This window comes from Mizuhopecten yessoensis, unplaced genomic scaffold (genome assembly GCF_002113885.1).
Source record: "Mizuhopecten yessoensis strain PY_sf001 unplaced genomic scaffold, ASM211388v2 scaffold10989_1, whole genome shotgun sequence".
In the NCBI taxonomy this organism is placed as follows: domain Eukaryota; kingdom Metazoa; phylum Mollusca; class Bivalvia; order Pectinida; family Pectinidae; genus Mizuhopecten; species Mizuhopecten yessoensis.
The window spans coordinates 170,481-187,187 of NW_018408822.1; the positions used below are offsets into that span (position 1 = coordinate 170,481).

Consider the following 16,707-nt stretch of genomic DNA (forward strand, 5'->3'; position numbering starts at 1 on the left):
ATCATTATAGCTACCTTTGGAGTCTTTTTTATTTAACTACATGCATGTACACAACAATATGAGACAGAACCTGCATTCACATAAAATTATTCAATATGTCATCATCAATAATGGCATTATATATATGCATGGTTTGAGGCCTATGCCAGGTACTGGCTGCAGTTTGATGGTTTCTCTCGGAGTCTCCAAGTACTCTGGTTTTCCTCAACTTCCAAAACCTGTCTCGTCCTAAAATGGCCATAGCAGTTATTAGGATATAAAACATAAACAAACCAGAATAACAGCATTATTGAGATAATTGATTAAGTATGTGTACATGTTGTTTAGTCATATTATCTGCTCAAGAGACCAGCCCTATTTGGCAAAACTAGCTAGCTTGTATGTAAGAAATCATTCCTGCATTAATACAATCTCTAACATGACCATTCCTATTAAGAGACTACTTTCCTTTTGAGCTTAATTACTTGGGGTACTCTTACTACACTTATTGTAACCATCAAAACAGTCATCACAATTATAGTGTAGAATGGCTGACTCAATGGTTGAACATTTTTCATGTTTATGTTTTTCACTCGTACTGCTCAGCACTCCTGTAAAATATCAATATTTCTCACCACTTGTGAAAAAAACCTGTTATTTACAAGTGAACAAAAAGTAAATAACATCAGCATAATTCTCCTGTTATCAATAGCAGATGTTTGGTTGCTCTACAGGGAAATCCAAGAAAAGAAATATCTCTGTGAAACCAGTAATACAGTATTCCTGAATACGTAGAGGTTTTCCAATTTTACGTGTTTGATGTTTATTAATGTATAATTCTATAACTGGATCCTTGTTAAAGCTAGGTTTTGTTTATACAAGTTGATTTTAAATGTAAAGTTCATTTAATTTAGTTAGTTGTGTAATTTTCAGTGATTGTTATATTTTCAGATAGAGGAAAGCCTTGAAAAACTTGAATTACAGGTGGAATTGGAGTTATGGTTTTCAGAGGAAGAAAGTGGGTAAGTGATTTGTGTGAACATGAATAGATTAATGCAGTTTAAATTGAGGATTTAAATGAATTTCTTTTCAACCAAAATTTAATAAAAACTTCTGTGTAAAGAGTACAACATTACAGGGATGTACAACGTACTCCACTAGCCCACTGCCAAGGACTAGCCGATTTCATATTGGGGCTAGACAATTTTTTCCAATGTTTACAATGAAAATATAGGTCTGGCAACTAGAATATTTCAAAATTAACCTGCCGGCTTATTAATAAGTATTATAAATATGAAATCATACACCTCTGCATTATTAGCATATCCCTATCGTTAAGGTGAAATATGGTGCTGTTGGAACCGGTACCATAGATCTAGTTTTGTAGATGACATATAATGAAGGTATATGTGGCATGAAAGAGTAAATTTAGACCCTTTCCTATTCTATCACTTCCTATGTTTTGTTATTTTTGTATTGGTTAGAAATCTTAAGACCCTTGGATTAACTGAATCATATTCCACTTTTCAAAAGTGTCCAGACATCTGATAAAATTATTGTTCAAGTGTTAACATTTCATTGGCGCTTGAATGAAAATCCGAAATGGCCTATATTTAGCCTCATTTTGACTTTCATCATCTAATTGGTAAGTTCTGTGAATGAAGTTGGAGACTCCATGGTTGTTTTTACATTGTTTCTTACCAAACTTATCAGTCTTTCCTCTTTTAAGACCAATCATAATCCAAGGGGGCTACTTGCATAGGCTGAGACATTATAATATAAATTAAGTGTCAAATTCTAAAGGGGTATTGTCCAATGGTTCTGTTTCAGGCCTCAAGGCCTACATGAAAAGATGGAATGTGTGTCCCAGCGTTCCCTACATCTTCACTTCAGTCCAACGAAGGGGCTACATCACCACATCCCAGTCCTCTTTGACTACTTCCACCTGTGTGCCCTGGAAACCACCGTCCATGGAACCCTCATCGCAATACACCAACCCTACATTAGGTAAGGACCCTGAGATTGATGTCACAAGCTCTTGGAGGTCAGGAATAATTCAGCAGCTGTTTAATTCAAAAAATTATTAGTTTTCTAAAGTATAGACACGGACACTGCCCACAACAAGACACTCAACACATAAAATTTATGTTGCTATATATATATGGGTCAAAGAAGTAATATAGACGGTAAAATCCCATATAACACTGGATCCTAATGGAGGTATGTATATATATGTACATCATTCAATGTACAGTAAATAGTGACGACTGTATACTTAACTCAGTGACTTTGATATAAACTAGTCCTGCATTATTAATACTTAAATTTGTTATCTGTTGAAAGGAAGCTTTGTGATATTGATAGTAATCCACCATGAAATCAATGTTTATTGTAAATTCTAATTCACTTACTGGCGTACTGAAATCCTGACCATGTGTTACGTATTTATATTGTTGGTTGCAGTGCAACTTTTGATAGTTTGTTGTAGGTTTTGATTCACTTGTTTTTGAATAGAAACATGACTGGTTGTGCTGTAATTAAGACCCTGTGTTATAATTGTTGTATGTTATACATAGTAAACTTTCGTTCTTTACTACAGTGTCCCCAGACCTCAAAAGTCCAACAAACCAGCACCAGAGCCTGCCACATTAGAGATGGTGTATTTTGGGAGTAGAACCATCTCGGGGGTAAGTTTGTAATTAATTGTAAACAGCAAATGATAAATGGAAGTTGCTGAAGGTGAAGTTATTCATTATACATTACAAATGATTATTAGTCCCCCCTGATATTAATGGAGAGAACTATTCTGTCTTCGCATATTGCAGAGTTATCTTCTCTTGTGAGCAGGTATTGATTGTTATGTAATTTTTTTGTGAGAGTAAAGTCATCAATTTTTGAGAAAACAACTTAATTTTCTCACACAAACCAATGACGTACCAATCAATACCTGCTCACAAGAGAAGATAACTCTGCAATACGCAAAGACGGAATAAGTTTGTCACTCGTCTGTCAGTCAATCTGTTACTCTTTCCAGGGCATATCTTGTATAATGTTGCCTACAATTGCCAAATTTGTAAGTAGTAATAATAGTCTTTATTTATACTAGATGACAAAATTGAGTCAACGACTCGTCTTACATTTGGTCAAGTAATATAAATACCTGTAGTGACAATGGAGTGTCATGTACTGAAATTTGGCCTTTTGAGTAACTATATGCAGATCTAGATCGAGCTGTAATTATTGGGTAACCTTGCTTTGCTTTGTCCAGGGCATACTGCATATACTCCATCATCTTATAATTTTGTTATATGTACTGAGACCAGGCTACCTGCCAAAGTATATCAGTTTTAATCCCGTGTTTAGTTTTAATACCAAAGTTTGTTGGTGGGGAACCAAATTTAGTTGGTGAGGGACGATTAATTGCTTGCAACACCATTCCCTGTTTTCGTATGTATTTTGTGCTTATTTTACAGGAGCCTGTGTTTAGTGATACCATCAAGATGCATAATGCCTACAATGTACACAAGAAGCTGTGCACAATCTTGCTGTCCACATTTGAATCTCTACAATCCACATTTCAGCTGTATCTATCCAAAATCTCAGGATCTCTATTTAAACTAGGTTTGTAATCTGAAATTTTGTAGCTTTATGTTGAGGATATATGATATCTAACATTCTCAAAAAAAATTGAAGTTTCAAACTCATAAAATCATATATTAATCAAAATTGATTTTAAATTCTTACTTTGAGACACATTTAACTGTTGAAGATTTCACTGATAATGAACAGTCTCATATATAAATCCAAATAATTTACTTTCTCTCCTTAACTTGCTCCAGGTTATTGGGAATTAAAAAGATATGCAAGGGAGATAACTAAAACTTAAATTGCAAAAAGAAATGGTTAGGAGGAATGAAACCTTAAATTGCTTATGTTATTTATGATAGTATAAGGAAAAGATTCTTTTTGGAAAACTATTAGTTTATTTTATTAAGTGGCTTGTTTATAAATAGCTATAAGTTAAGCCATAACTCATTTTCGACATGACACAAAAGCTACAGTAATGTGAACAGGACATTGACACAGGTTTTTGTTGTATTTCACAGAGCAGAAAAACTGTCATGTATGGCTGGAGACCTTAGTTAATAACTTACAGGTATGTTTATATGTGTCAAGATTTAACGGATATCCAATCAAACAATAAAAGTTAAAATAACTTTTTCTTAAGTTTGAATAATGGATCGCTAATTCTAACAAAAGAACAGCAGAAATATATTTATATGAATATACATAAATTTTGAAATGAAACATATTTTGCTAGACAAACTGGAAGTTGACTTGAACATTAAACATATCATCATGTATTTGAACACTTACTTTAAACATTGTGAACATTGAATGTATCAGAAGTGTACTTGACACTCTGTTGATAACCTTACTGTACTTGAACATTGAACATATCAATAGTCCTACAAACCTGGTACTTATTGTCCACATGACATTAATTGATCTCCTGTTTATAATATGAACATGATTGTTACTCAGAACTTTGACAATGAGGAGGATCTACTACAGACAGCCACCACAGACATCACCCAGCTGTGTGCGGAGAATGTGATACTGTGGACACAGTTCCTAGAAATTGTCTCCCTTGATCAATCTGTGATGCATTACCTGGCTAAGGAACACCACACAGCCAGGGTTTGTAAACCTTCGTATTGAGGAGTTATTAGTTTGTTATGGCTGTTCTATATATAAATATCAGGAGATGGAGGGGTTTTGTGGAAGGCAGAGAGGCACTTATAATTAATAATGGTTTAGGGTTTGGTTTGGTTTGGTTTAGTATTGTTTAATGTCCTATCAACAGCTATGGTCATTTAAGAACGGCTTCCCCTGTGAGCAAGATGCATGCGTGTAGTGTATGCGTGTGTGGGAGGCTGCGTTATGTTTGTGTTCGTCTCCTTGTGATAGAGCTGAACTGATGTCGACTTTAAAGTGCTACCTCACTGAAACATACTGTCGAAGACACCCAGCAGGACACCCCTCCAGGTCACATTATACTGACAACGGGCGAATCAGTTGTCCCACTCCTAAATTGCTGAGCGTTAAGCAGGAGTAGAAACTTCCATTTTTACGGACTCTGGTATGGCTCGGCCAGGGGACAGAACCCAAAGCCTTCCTCACAGGGGCAAATGCTCAATAAATGCCAAAAGTGAGGCATTGTCAAGGGAGTCATCAGGAAGAAGAAAGTTGTTAAGAAAGAAAGAAGAGAAAAGATAAGATCTCAAATTTAGTCGCCTCTTACGATCATGCAATGGGGGCAGCAGATACAATTCTTACGCCCTAGCTACCTCCAGGGACTCAAAAGTAATTGTTAATATTTTTATCATGAGTCCCTGATAAAAAAAAAATCATATCAGGATAGTCTTGCGGGAATAATTTTTGTCACCATTTCACAGGTCATATGAATATGATTTTATACAATTATAAAATGACACTCATAAAAATGATCTGCACAAATGTATAATTTTATAGTCATAATGTCTACTTGAGTATTAATTATATCATATCCATGTTCAGTAGTCTTGGTTCCTTTATTTAAACACCTTAATTAGCCACTAAAATGGCACTGTCATTGATTCCAATCATGATAACTTGCAAATGGTAACAAAACTGCCATGGGATATTTTTCCCAAAATACATTGAATGCAATGATATCTCAGCATGATATACACCGATTTATTAATGGTGATTTTAAATTGAAAGTGAGACCAAAGGGACCTTAATGTCTCTGGTACAGTTACATTGTGAAAATTGTCAAAATACTAGTTACCAAGGGTATGTAACCAGAACCTCTTCAGTGTCAAGACTTTTTCAAAATCTGGCTCGGGAAAATAAAGATAACCAGGTTACATTTTTGGCCTAATCAGGTTGGGGCAGTGTTCATGGTGTTTTTATACCCTAATAAGAGTGTGTCTTTTTGTTTGTAGGTTAAACGATTTGCTGAGGGATTTTTTACTCATGATTATCCAAAACCTGAATGCCTCTCCTGTTATGAACCAAGGTATAAGAAATGAAGAGTTGAGTGTTGCATGGGTTAAAAAAATAGGTATCCTTCTGAATTAGTAACAAAGGAGACTCGATACATTTTCATGTAAAAGATAATTTTAAGGGAATGATGCCATTTTACTTTTTCATTTTTGCAAAATGCATTAAATTAATTATTTAAAAGTCCTGTGTTGTTTTTGATTTATAGAGTAATTGACATTAATATGCTTGCTGTCTATAGAATCAAAATTGTAGCAGAAATCATATATGAGATATAAAAAACCTTTAGAACAATCTTCAGTATACTACAAGTTCAATTGAGCCTAAAAACAAGGGCCAACTAAAACTGAATTCAAGAACCATGAATATTAATGACCTTATTCATGAATTTTCATTTTTGCTATCCGGTTTTCCAAAGGTAACAAAACTCCTGAAATCCATGAATATTCCTTAAGTTTATGTTCCTGCAGTAAATTATTTAAAAAATCTTTTACAATACTAAGTTCATGACTTTTCATCAAGCATACAAATTTTGGTACTTTACTTTAATGGCTGATAAATTCTGTCATATTTAAGTATGGGGGATCTGGATATTCTAACCAAGGGTGTAGAATTTGGATCAGAATCGAGGCTTTGCTGATCGAGGTTCTGACACCAATTCTGCACCTCTTAACAAAACTTGGGTAAAACAGGACATATGCAATGCAAATGCAACTTAAAATTTTGAAAGAGTAGAACAAAGTATGGTAACGTATACTGTAGATCTACTTCAAATTTAAAGATCCATGTAAGATCTTGTAAAACAAGAAGTGTGAAAAAAACCCAGATTTATTTCATAATTTCTTCAATTAAGCTTTGTATATGAGAATCGATATGGAATAGGAAAAAAGTTATGTTCAATATTTTTGATTTGTTGCATTCTTTATTATTGAATTTAAATTGTGTATTCTGTATCTATAGCTATCATGGTCATGCTGATCTGGCCAACATGGTCCGTGATTCACAGTATTTCCGGAGCATTCCAGCCCTGAGTGTAGAGTGTACAGAAATGGATGGTGATAGTGACACTGTTCCGCTCATATTTGAAGATATCTACTGTGACCATATACCCATGACTCTAGGTAGGTACTGAATGATAGCTATCACTGACATTGGAAGGTAATGTGATAGTTCTCCACTTACCAGGAAATACATAGCAGGAACTGTTAATAACATTCTAATCATGATAGTCTGCATGACATTGAACTTCTGTCATTCTGTCAGAATAACAAAGTCTCTACATTATTGTTTATACTACCTTTACTGCAAGGGTGTACAGTTTTATGTTCAGAGTACTTTACCAACCAGCAAGCATATTTGAAAAAAAATGCTAGTTTGTAAGTATCAAAATTTTCACATGCCCTGATAAAAAATATACTAGCTCTAAGCATCGTAAGAGTGGAATTGCACAACCGAGTTACATAGTTTTCTTCTTTCAAAAAGAGTTCTTAGTTTCACTGCAAATCCAGTAAAACCAGTAAAACTTAGTTTCGCTGCACAACCAGTAAAACGTCTTCATGAATTGTGGTATTTCAGACTTCTTTTGATTAATTGATGAAAAAATAGAGGTTTTGATAAATAATACTTGGGTACTCTGAATTAATCATAACAGAAAATATAAAAAGATTTTCAGACATTCCTTGTATCTCGAGCTCAGGTATGATCATTTTCCATGGGAGATAAATCAGTCACAGTTAACTTTAATCTGACACCTTTTCATATATATAAATGCAAACAAAATATTTGGTAAGATAAGAAACAAAAAATGCATAATGAAGATTTAAAAAACTTGGTGCTGAGTGTTTTAAGTTATTTTGCTCATTGATTTTTGCACTTTCTCACTTAAACTAGTACTGAAAGTAATATATTGAGATGATGTGGAAATGATTGAATTTATGGACAAATTGAACTTTATATATATCTCCAGTATTTTGTAAATCTACAATAATTGTAGAATTATAGTGATAAAACATATTATGTTGAAATAAAAGAAAATTTGATAGACAAATTATTTGTAATTTTATTCATGGAGAGGTGCAGATTTCCGAAACGAAAATGAGAAAACTTTTGCATGAAAGGTGTAGGGAAATGATGCTGCATGCTAGCTATTTTGCTTCCCCTAGAAAATGTAAATCATATGTTTTACTTGCTTAAAGTAATTGACAGCCTGATCTCAATCAAAGATATATGCATGCTGGTGATATTCTGCCACACAGATGAAAGTGAAGCATTTCATATAATTAAATCAAAACCTGTCTAATCTGACATTCTATGAAACACAATATTAATTGATCAAACAAGACAGTTTGTCAAAAAAACAGGTCTTATTTGGTACTTTTTCACAGGAAATTGGATACAATATATACCAATGACATGTTATATTTTACAGGATTTCAAATCCCTTTCGTCAGATTAGACAGGTTTCAATAAATAAAAGATACATGTTGAGCATTTACATGTGAACTTTGACCTCTGTAAGTGGACTCCCCCTGTGTCAGCAAGCATGACCTATTGTAAAGAAGCCCTTCTATCCTCTCTTATGTCCTAGCACATGTTTATGTTATGATGACCAAAGACAGAACATACTATTCCATTGATGGTAATTCTGAAATCAAACCTAGTTAGCAGCCAAATACAGGCTGCTTCCCCAGGCTAAAAAGTACTTTAATTTTACCAAAACAAAGATAAAATTGGGAACAACTTCCCAATTTCAATAAAAAATAATGCTATATTTTCCCAAATCATGTAGGAACAGGCTGATTTAGGCTGGAAAATCAAAGCAAAATGGTAATGAAATAAAAGGATATTATCATGCAGATAAGGAAAATACTGATTTTTAAAAAAACATACAAATATCTTATTTAAGAGGGCTTGGAAATTGGGAAATTACAGTACATATTTGTTTTTCATTGATTCAGATAGGGTCACCTAGGGCTAAATGTGAGCATCCAGCGGGTACAATAGAATCATACCTGGGTATCATTACCATTCTCAATTCATCTGTGTACACAGGTACATGTATAAACACTGAAACTTTTATGGAGAGGCAAGTTTGCTCTGACATGATCAATTGTGCCTAAAAAAAATTCCCGTTTACTCTTATGCTTGTGCCAGAGAATTTTTCGTTTCAGCAGTTTAGATTGATTTGAGACTTAAATAAGAAATGTCTTAAAAATTATGATAGCATAAGTATTTGGAATTTGAAGTTTAACAAACTTATTTAAAAGTAAAAGAAACTATTCAGTTGAGGTAACCCAGAGTATTTTTTTAGTCCAAAAAGAAAATGGGTATTTTTTTTTATTTATTGCAGTCATTTGACGAATAATTGTGTTTCTTTTTCAATAGTGTTTTGACTGATAATCCACGAAAATATCAATGCACGGAGCCAACTAATTTTAAGATCCAAATGATATATTTCCACACATGGTTAGTGTTATTGCAAGTTTTTAAGTCAGAGGTAATTTTGTGTGCTGTTTTCATCACCAACCCACAGAGCGAACCCAAAAGAAGGCTCTATTGGAACTGTTTCAAACAATCAACCCCTACAAAAGTGTAAATGGGGCCCAACAAAAGGGTGTAGGTGGTGGTAAGTAGCCAGCTCGGTCAACACTATATTTACAAACATTGTCTGAATGTGTGTTTTGATTTTACTCTCATCTGCATGTTGTGTTCCCAATTTGTATTCAACCTAAATTTCTTAGCTGTCACAGATACCATATTTGCCATAATGAGTGCCTTTCCCTACCTTTTTTGGTGGTTAAAAGAACTGTTCATGTTGATTTCTTCCTCTATTTCTGGGCCCTCTTAACATCTAGCTTGGGATCAGGATTGATTTTTTTTTTTATTGACCATTATTAGGAACATCAGTTAATTTTTGTCAAGTATCAAATATTCTTTAACAACTCAAATACTGACAATACTGTATACTAAACAAGTTAAAAAATATCTCAGATGCTGTAACTTGATTGATATAATTGTCCATTGCATGTGGAGCATCAAAATATTTTACTTTCAATACTTTAAAAATAGTGCCCCGTAAACCAGTACCTTGGCATTTACAGTGAATATGGTACAATATTATACAAATGTAACAAACTCACAATATCATGACTGATTTATTTTAACAGAAGGTCAAAGCTTGCCTCCGGTTATAAATTTCTGGAATTTGGATTTGTCATTGATGAATATTGTATTATTCTCCTGTGACAAATAGCATAAGACGTTCTGATCTACCCCCTGTAGATTTATCAAATTTATTCAAATCACCCTTCATACAAGGTCAGTGGTCTGTCATTCTGTCCATCAATTCTGAAACAATTCTTGTTAGCACTATTTTCAGGAAGTACTGGAGGGATTTTTCTCAAATTTCATATGAAGGTTTACAATGGTACTAAGTTATACTTATCAAAGTTTGGTACTGATCAGAAAAACAAAATGGCCGACAGGTGGCCATCTTTAATTAGGGCCCCGTATCGGAGATACGGGTGCCCTATAGTAATCCCTCTGTCTGTCTGTCTGTCCGTCCACAAATTCTGTTCCTGGCTGATCCCTTTGGTATTTATTGACCGATGTACATGAAACTTGGTCAAGATGTTCAGTTCACAAAAATACACATTGAGGCAAAAAATCAAGGTCAAAGGTCAAGGTTAAATTTTGTACCTTTTCCCTGATGAACAATTTGTTATGATATCAAGAAGCAAAGTTGGTCGTAATTAAAGAATAAGTCAACTGACCAAAGGTCAAGGTCGTCGGGTCAGGGGTCAAGGTCAAATTTTCACTGATGAACAATTTGTTATGATATCAAGAAGCAAAGTTGGTCGTAATTAAAGAATAAGTCAACTGACCAAAGGTCAAGGTCATTAGATTCAAAGGTCAAGGTCAAGTTTTGTATTTTTCCCTGATGAACATTTTGTTATGACTTTATGAAGCAAAGGTGTTCAGAACTTAACACCGAGTCAACTGACCTTAGGTCCAGGTTATGGGGTCCAAAGGGTCAAGGTCAAGTTTTGTATTTTTCACTGATGAACAATTTGTTATGATATCAAGAAGCAAAGTTGGTCGTAATTAAAGAATAAGTCAACTGACCAAAGTTCAGGGTCACAAGATTAGTGGTCAAGGTCATTTGGGTCCAAAGGTCAAAGACAAAGTGGATCTCTGACTTTGACCCTGGCTCTTGATGTAGGAGGTATATCAGGTGAAATAAAACAAATCAAAGCTAACAAATAAGTATTGCACCGGAATTTACATTTCTGTTAGCCTAGCAAATATGGAGGTGGAAGGAAACAAGACTCGCATCATAGTACATGTAAAATGTATATTTTTCTTCCTTGCGATTCTTTTTGAAGTCCAAATGTCAAACGTCAAGCTCAGCTATATGGGCAGATTGCTTCTTGATGATTATGGGGGATATATTGCCACAAGACGGGGCCCTTACTGACCTGTCAGTGTTCTAGTTTTGATAATTAAAGTTTTCAAAGTTTTCTTAGAAAGTTTTTGAGGGATCTCAAATTAAACCTGAAGGTTCCTCATGGCCTCTAAAGATGCATCTGTCGGCAATCTTGAGTTTTAAGAATTCATGTTTGTTATAGCTATTTCCCAGAAAGTACTGGAGGAATGATGGGGGCCAAGATCCCTCTAGGACCTCTTATATGTTTTAGTTTCTGAAAGCCATAACGTTGTTTCTGATTGTGAGATTAATTAGAACATCAGTTCTATATCGGTAGCCATGGAATATCATCACCTGATACAGTGATGGATGCCAATTTTCAGTATGATATTAGAAAAAAATAAATGGGGTATTTAGCTTGGCAGTGAGATAAAGAAACCTTAATGTTTTTACTGCAGTGGCAAAACCTATAGCTAATCTAAAGCTATCTCATGGCAAAATGAGCCAAGTATATAAGCTTCATACCAGGACAAATAGGGTACCGTATATGTAATTCATTAAAAGTGCTGGACCTTTAATAATGATTCATTAGAGCACTGACACCTCTTATAACATATTCATAAATCATGTCACTTTATAATATTCCAACACATAACACATATATTTGTTGTTTAGTCCAAAATGACAGTGAGAACTTTGGTCTTTCCAAAATGGCAGACCTTCCTTATTGTTCAGATTTCTGGGGGGGGGGGGGGACAAATCTAAATTTACACAATTTGCGCACCGCTGCCTATGAAATTCAATTTTGACCAGAATTGTGGGCAAGTTTCACAAGTTTTCACAGTATCTTCAATTACAATGACTTTGTGATTTTTTGTGCCTGCTTAAGATTTGTGAATATATGCCTGTTGTAAGTTGATGTTTTTTGACCTGTGTGATCCTGCATGTTTCGTGACCCTTGACCCCTCAGTAACAGCAGCTGATGAAATGGACATACCAGGTTTGATATGTATTTAACCAACATAGTACCCTTATCCCTTCACACACAGTCCTGCAATCCTACTACATTCATAGGGTTCCATGACTCATTGGCCTAATGCTGTTACCAACTAGTAAGCTATGTACCTTTCCGTGACTTGCAAAGTTGCACTGGTTATGGTCGCTGTCATTTTAACTAACTTCACTTCCGAGATCATCAAATAGACGTGGTGTGTTCGGATGTCTTGTACAGAGAAGGGCCATAGAAACCACTTAATCAGGGCAGTAGCATCATTGTAATCATGAGGCTAACGATCTTTGGTATCTACAACTACTAAACCTACATTTAGCTGCACACATATCCTCTGTACCATGGTCCTAAGCTGATGCTGGTCCATCACTTGTGCATCCTCACATACATTGCCACCTTAAGCACCCTTGGGTGTAGGGGAACCAATTTTGTATAAACAGTGTGTCTGACCCCCCTAGAGGCAGAGAGGGAAATAGAGGTAAAAATTAAAATATTTCTTCTACCATAGGGATTAAGGGATTGTATCCTAATTTAGTCTGGAGCATCCTTGGGTCAAGGGGACTCAATTTTGTACAATTGGTGGGTATGACCCCCTTAGAGCATAGGGGTGGGACTCCGTTTGAAGTTTGTTCTCGCTATATCTCAAGTACTTAATGGATCTTTCTGAAATTTCATATGTACTTACAGCACCTACCATGGAGTGCTATATCTTTACTTCATACCAATTATTTTAAACATATATTCAGGTGAGCGATACAGGCCCTCTGGGCCTCTTGTTTTTGATAAGATATCTGTTTGTGTTCAGTTGTAAATTAATCATAATTTTTTACAGATTTATATGCCTGATCACTAGCCTATTCATTTAGGCAATTTACATACCACTGTACCATGTGCAAACCTACAATTTATCTTCACGCTTAAATCTACAATTCACATACACCCAAACCTCTACAAGTCTGCAATTTATCTACATTTTGGCTATATTTGATTTACACATGCACTGTAATTAGCCAAAACTAGCTTGACTCTTCATAAATGTTGGCTATAGAGTTCAGAAATATATGTCTAGGGGAGATTCATGGTCATCTCTGATGCTGAATATGTACATGTATTGGGAATCTTGTTAGATTACTAAAGACCCATGCATACAGCTGTATACATGCAAATCTCATCAGCTGTCCCCGTTGGTCCTGTGTGTAAAATTTAATGTGGCTACTTGTGTTGTTCAGTGCATGTACTAGGCATTCTGTGTGTTGTGTTTTGTCGTAAGAAATTCCATCTAGAAAATATCAATAAACCATGATCCGAGTTACAACAGTTTTTGTATTTTTGATTGAACACAACATGAAATTAATAGAAATCTCTACCTTTCCACAGGACTTTTTAAATCAATTGATATTGTTTGTACAATATTTTGCGAAGTTTTTGCAAATACTTGAGTTCATATGATGATCAAGACGATATTTTCATATTGATATAACAGGCACTACTGGAGGGGACTATAGGTTTGTGCTCCTTCTTTCAGTCTGTACATCACTTTGTTCAGACATACCTCAAAGATACTTTTGTAACCTACAATTGGTTCTATGTGTCCCATGTCCACTTTGCCAGTGTACAGAGTTGTGGCCCTTTGAACATTGTTGATACCAACATTTGTCCAGGGGTATATAGGGGACCATGGATTGCTTGCAGTACTTTGTCTTGTTATATATAGATGTAATATTTGTGAAATATTCTAATTGTGGATTTAATCCTCTTCCCAAATAATCTGAAAATAATCTCTTGCAAAAATGAAGTGATTTGCATTACCCTGGTACAAATGTATTGGTAAAGTGGAATTTCTCGCATGAGGAAATTTTGGTGTGTTATGACCCTTCAAACTGATTGCTGTGTGGAAATATTTACGTTGGCAATGATTCTGAAATAAATCTCTATAATGATACATATATAAACCACATATCTAGATGAAATCGTGTGTGGATACTTTCATCCAATTATACGTAATACAAAAAATGCCAGCATTTCCTCACTGCGCTAATTTTTACTTTTACAGTATATAGGGACTTGATCAATTTAATCTGTTAATGATATATACAAAATACTTGTTTTCATCCCCCGAAAAATGTTAAACTCCATCATATTTTTATATTCTACCTTCTAAATGTTTTTTACAGGCTATAATATAAATTGTATTGTTGAACTTGATAAAAAAGAAAGCCCAAAAAACTAAATGTAAAGTGAATCAGACATATACCAAAACCTAGATTCAATCAGTAAGTGCCAACTTATTGATTTAATCATTGACTGTTTGCGTACTTTCAGATATAGCCCGTGATAGACCCTACAGTGCCTCATCAAAGAAAGGAGAAAAAGTTGAAAAGCAGTCCTACAGAAAGACAGAGCCTCCTTTATCTAGAAGTAGCAGTCAAGATTCTCCACAGCTCAAGTTCAAGCACAAAAAGAAATTCATCAAGAACATCCGACCTGATGCCTTCCGCCGACCATCAACATACTCCTGCTCCGAGGCTGAAGCAAAAGGGAAAACGGTTGCTAAGGATTGTCAACTTGTTGGTTACAGGAAAAAGGTCCCGGAATTTGAGACAAGCTCATCATCCAGCTTTGACCCCAAATCTGTGATTGGTACTTTCAGTCCCAACTCATCTGGGGACCATGGCAACATGCTGCTAACAAACTCTCTTTCAATGCCCTCACTGATGTCCAAATCAAGTTGGAGTCGTGCTAGCATTAACTCACTTCCAGAATACATGGACCGTGAGAAAACCCCATATGGCAGGAAAAGACAGATCAAGTCAGAACTGTTTCCTAAAGGGGTGGTACATTCTGACCCTGATATGAGGGGTCGCATCCAGTATGAGCAAGTGCACGGGGTTTCATCTGTGTTATCTACTTCATCTAAGCAACAAGCATGGGAAGAAAAGGAGTTAGAGGTTGAGTTGGCAGTTAAGCCTGTCCAATTGCAAGGGGAAAATATGTCCTTCCCTCCCTCAAGGGACAATGATAAACAACTCCCTACCCCTCAGAGCTATGATAAACCTCTCCCTCCCCCAGTGGACAGTGATAAATGTCACCCCTCCACTGGAGACAGTGATAAATGTCATCCCTCCACTGGAGACAGTGATAGCGGACTATCTAGTGCTGTCTCCAGTACCATGTCTATAACTGGGCACATAGAATCTACAGCAAGCACAACTAAAGGCAAGAATGGCGGCAAAAACAAATCCTCGCTGGACAGCACTGCCTTCGCCAGTCTAGCTAATGACATTACGAAAGCTTTAAACGAAAGTGAAAGTTGGTATGTGACATCGAATGAAACAGACAATGACGATCAAAGTGATGATGAAACTTGTGTTGCTAATGGCTTTGATGACTTTTTAGAAAATCCATGTAGTTTAGAAAGTAAAAACAATTCCTCAAATATACCTCAGGACAAAGACTCCTTTGAAAGTGCAAGTCTAGATACGCGGAAGGTATCTGAAGGCAACCCCCAACCTGACCTGTCCCAGCAGCTTGGTATACAAACCCGCTCCTCTGAGGGTGCAGAGGAGGGGTCCACACCTAGTCTGTCCAAGGACAGTGGTATTATCACGCAGGACTACGAGGAGTCAGATCTGGGGGAAGACAAAATGACTGTGATAGAATTTTTGCGGACAGAATATGGGGGGGCAAAGCGGACAGAATATGGGGGGGCAAAGGGGATGGGGCCTGGTGCCCCTGTCCGCCTCAGTCAGCGTATGTCTCTCTCTACCACAACACAACATCAACAGCGAGCAGCCAGCGACACAAACATCCATCAGAGTGCTGGAACGCCGACAACATCGTCAGGGTCTGTGGATACTGTTGTGTGTGAGGCACCAGAGCCTGCCTCTAACCAGGTAGTGACTCGACCCGTCGTGTCATCATTTTCTTTCCCAGAGCTCTCAAAGTATGCAGACAATGACCGCCCGAAGCTTGTCACACAAGTGGGATTTTCAACCCTCAGGTATGCTCTTCCAAAAATGGTCTTCCAAAGGGTCAGATTATTGAAAAGGTTCAGGCATATATGTCTCTAACATTTTGATGATAAACATCTCTTGTACACATGCTTGAATGACTTGCAGGCCTTTATAAAATAATGTTTCACATTATGTTCCCGTTGGAATGTTCTTCTGGTTCTGGTTCTTCTAATATGATCTTGTCCAGACCGTAACTTTTTAACCGTTATATCTTGTTGAAACTTGAAGTATAC

General features: G+C 35.9%; 1 protein-coding gene across 1 annotated transcript in view; it reads left to right on the plus strand.

The window, feature by feature from the left end:
- Positions 1-16,707, plus strand: part of LOC110464447 (protein FAM135A-like) — a 41,503-nt gene that overhangs the window by 8,953 nt on the left and 15,843 nt on the right. Inside the window, exons 5-13 of the mRNA XM_021519665.1 lie at positions 931-1,001; positions 1,810-1,986; positions 2,579-2,666; positions 3,453-3,600; positions 4,086-4,135; positions 4,525-4,680; positions 5,970-6,043; positions 6,988-7,148; positions 14,784-16,461. Of these exons, the coding sequence (XP_021375340.1) occupies positions 931-1,001; positions 1,810-1,986; positions 2,579-2,666; positions 3,453-3,600; positions 4,086-4,135; positions 4,525-4,680; positions 5,970-6,043; positions 6,988-7,148; positions 14,784-16,461 (2,603 nt within the window). The remainder of the gene's footprint in view (positions 1-930; positions 1,002-1,809; positions 1,987-2,578; positions 2,667-3,452; positions 3,601-4,085; positions 4,136-4,524; positions 4,681-5,969; positions 6,044-6,987; positions 7,149-14,783; positions 16,462-16,707) is intronic.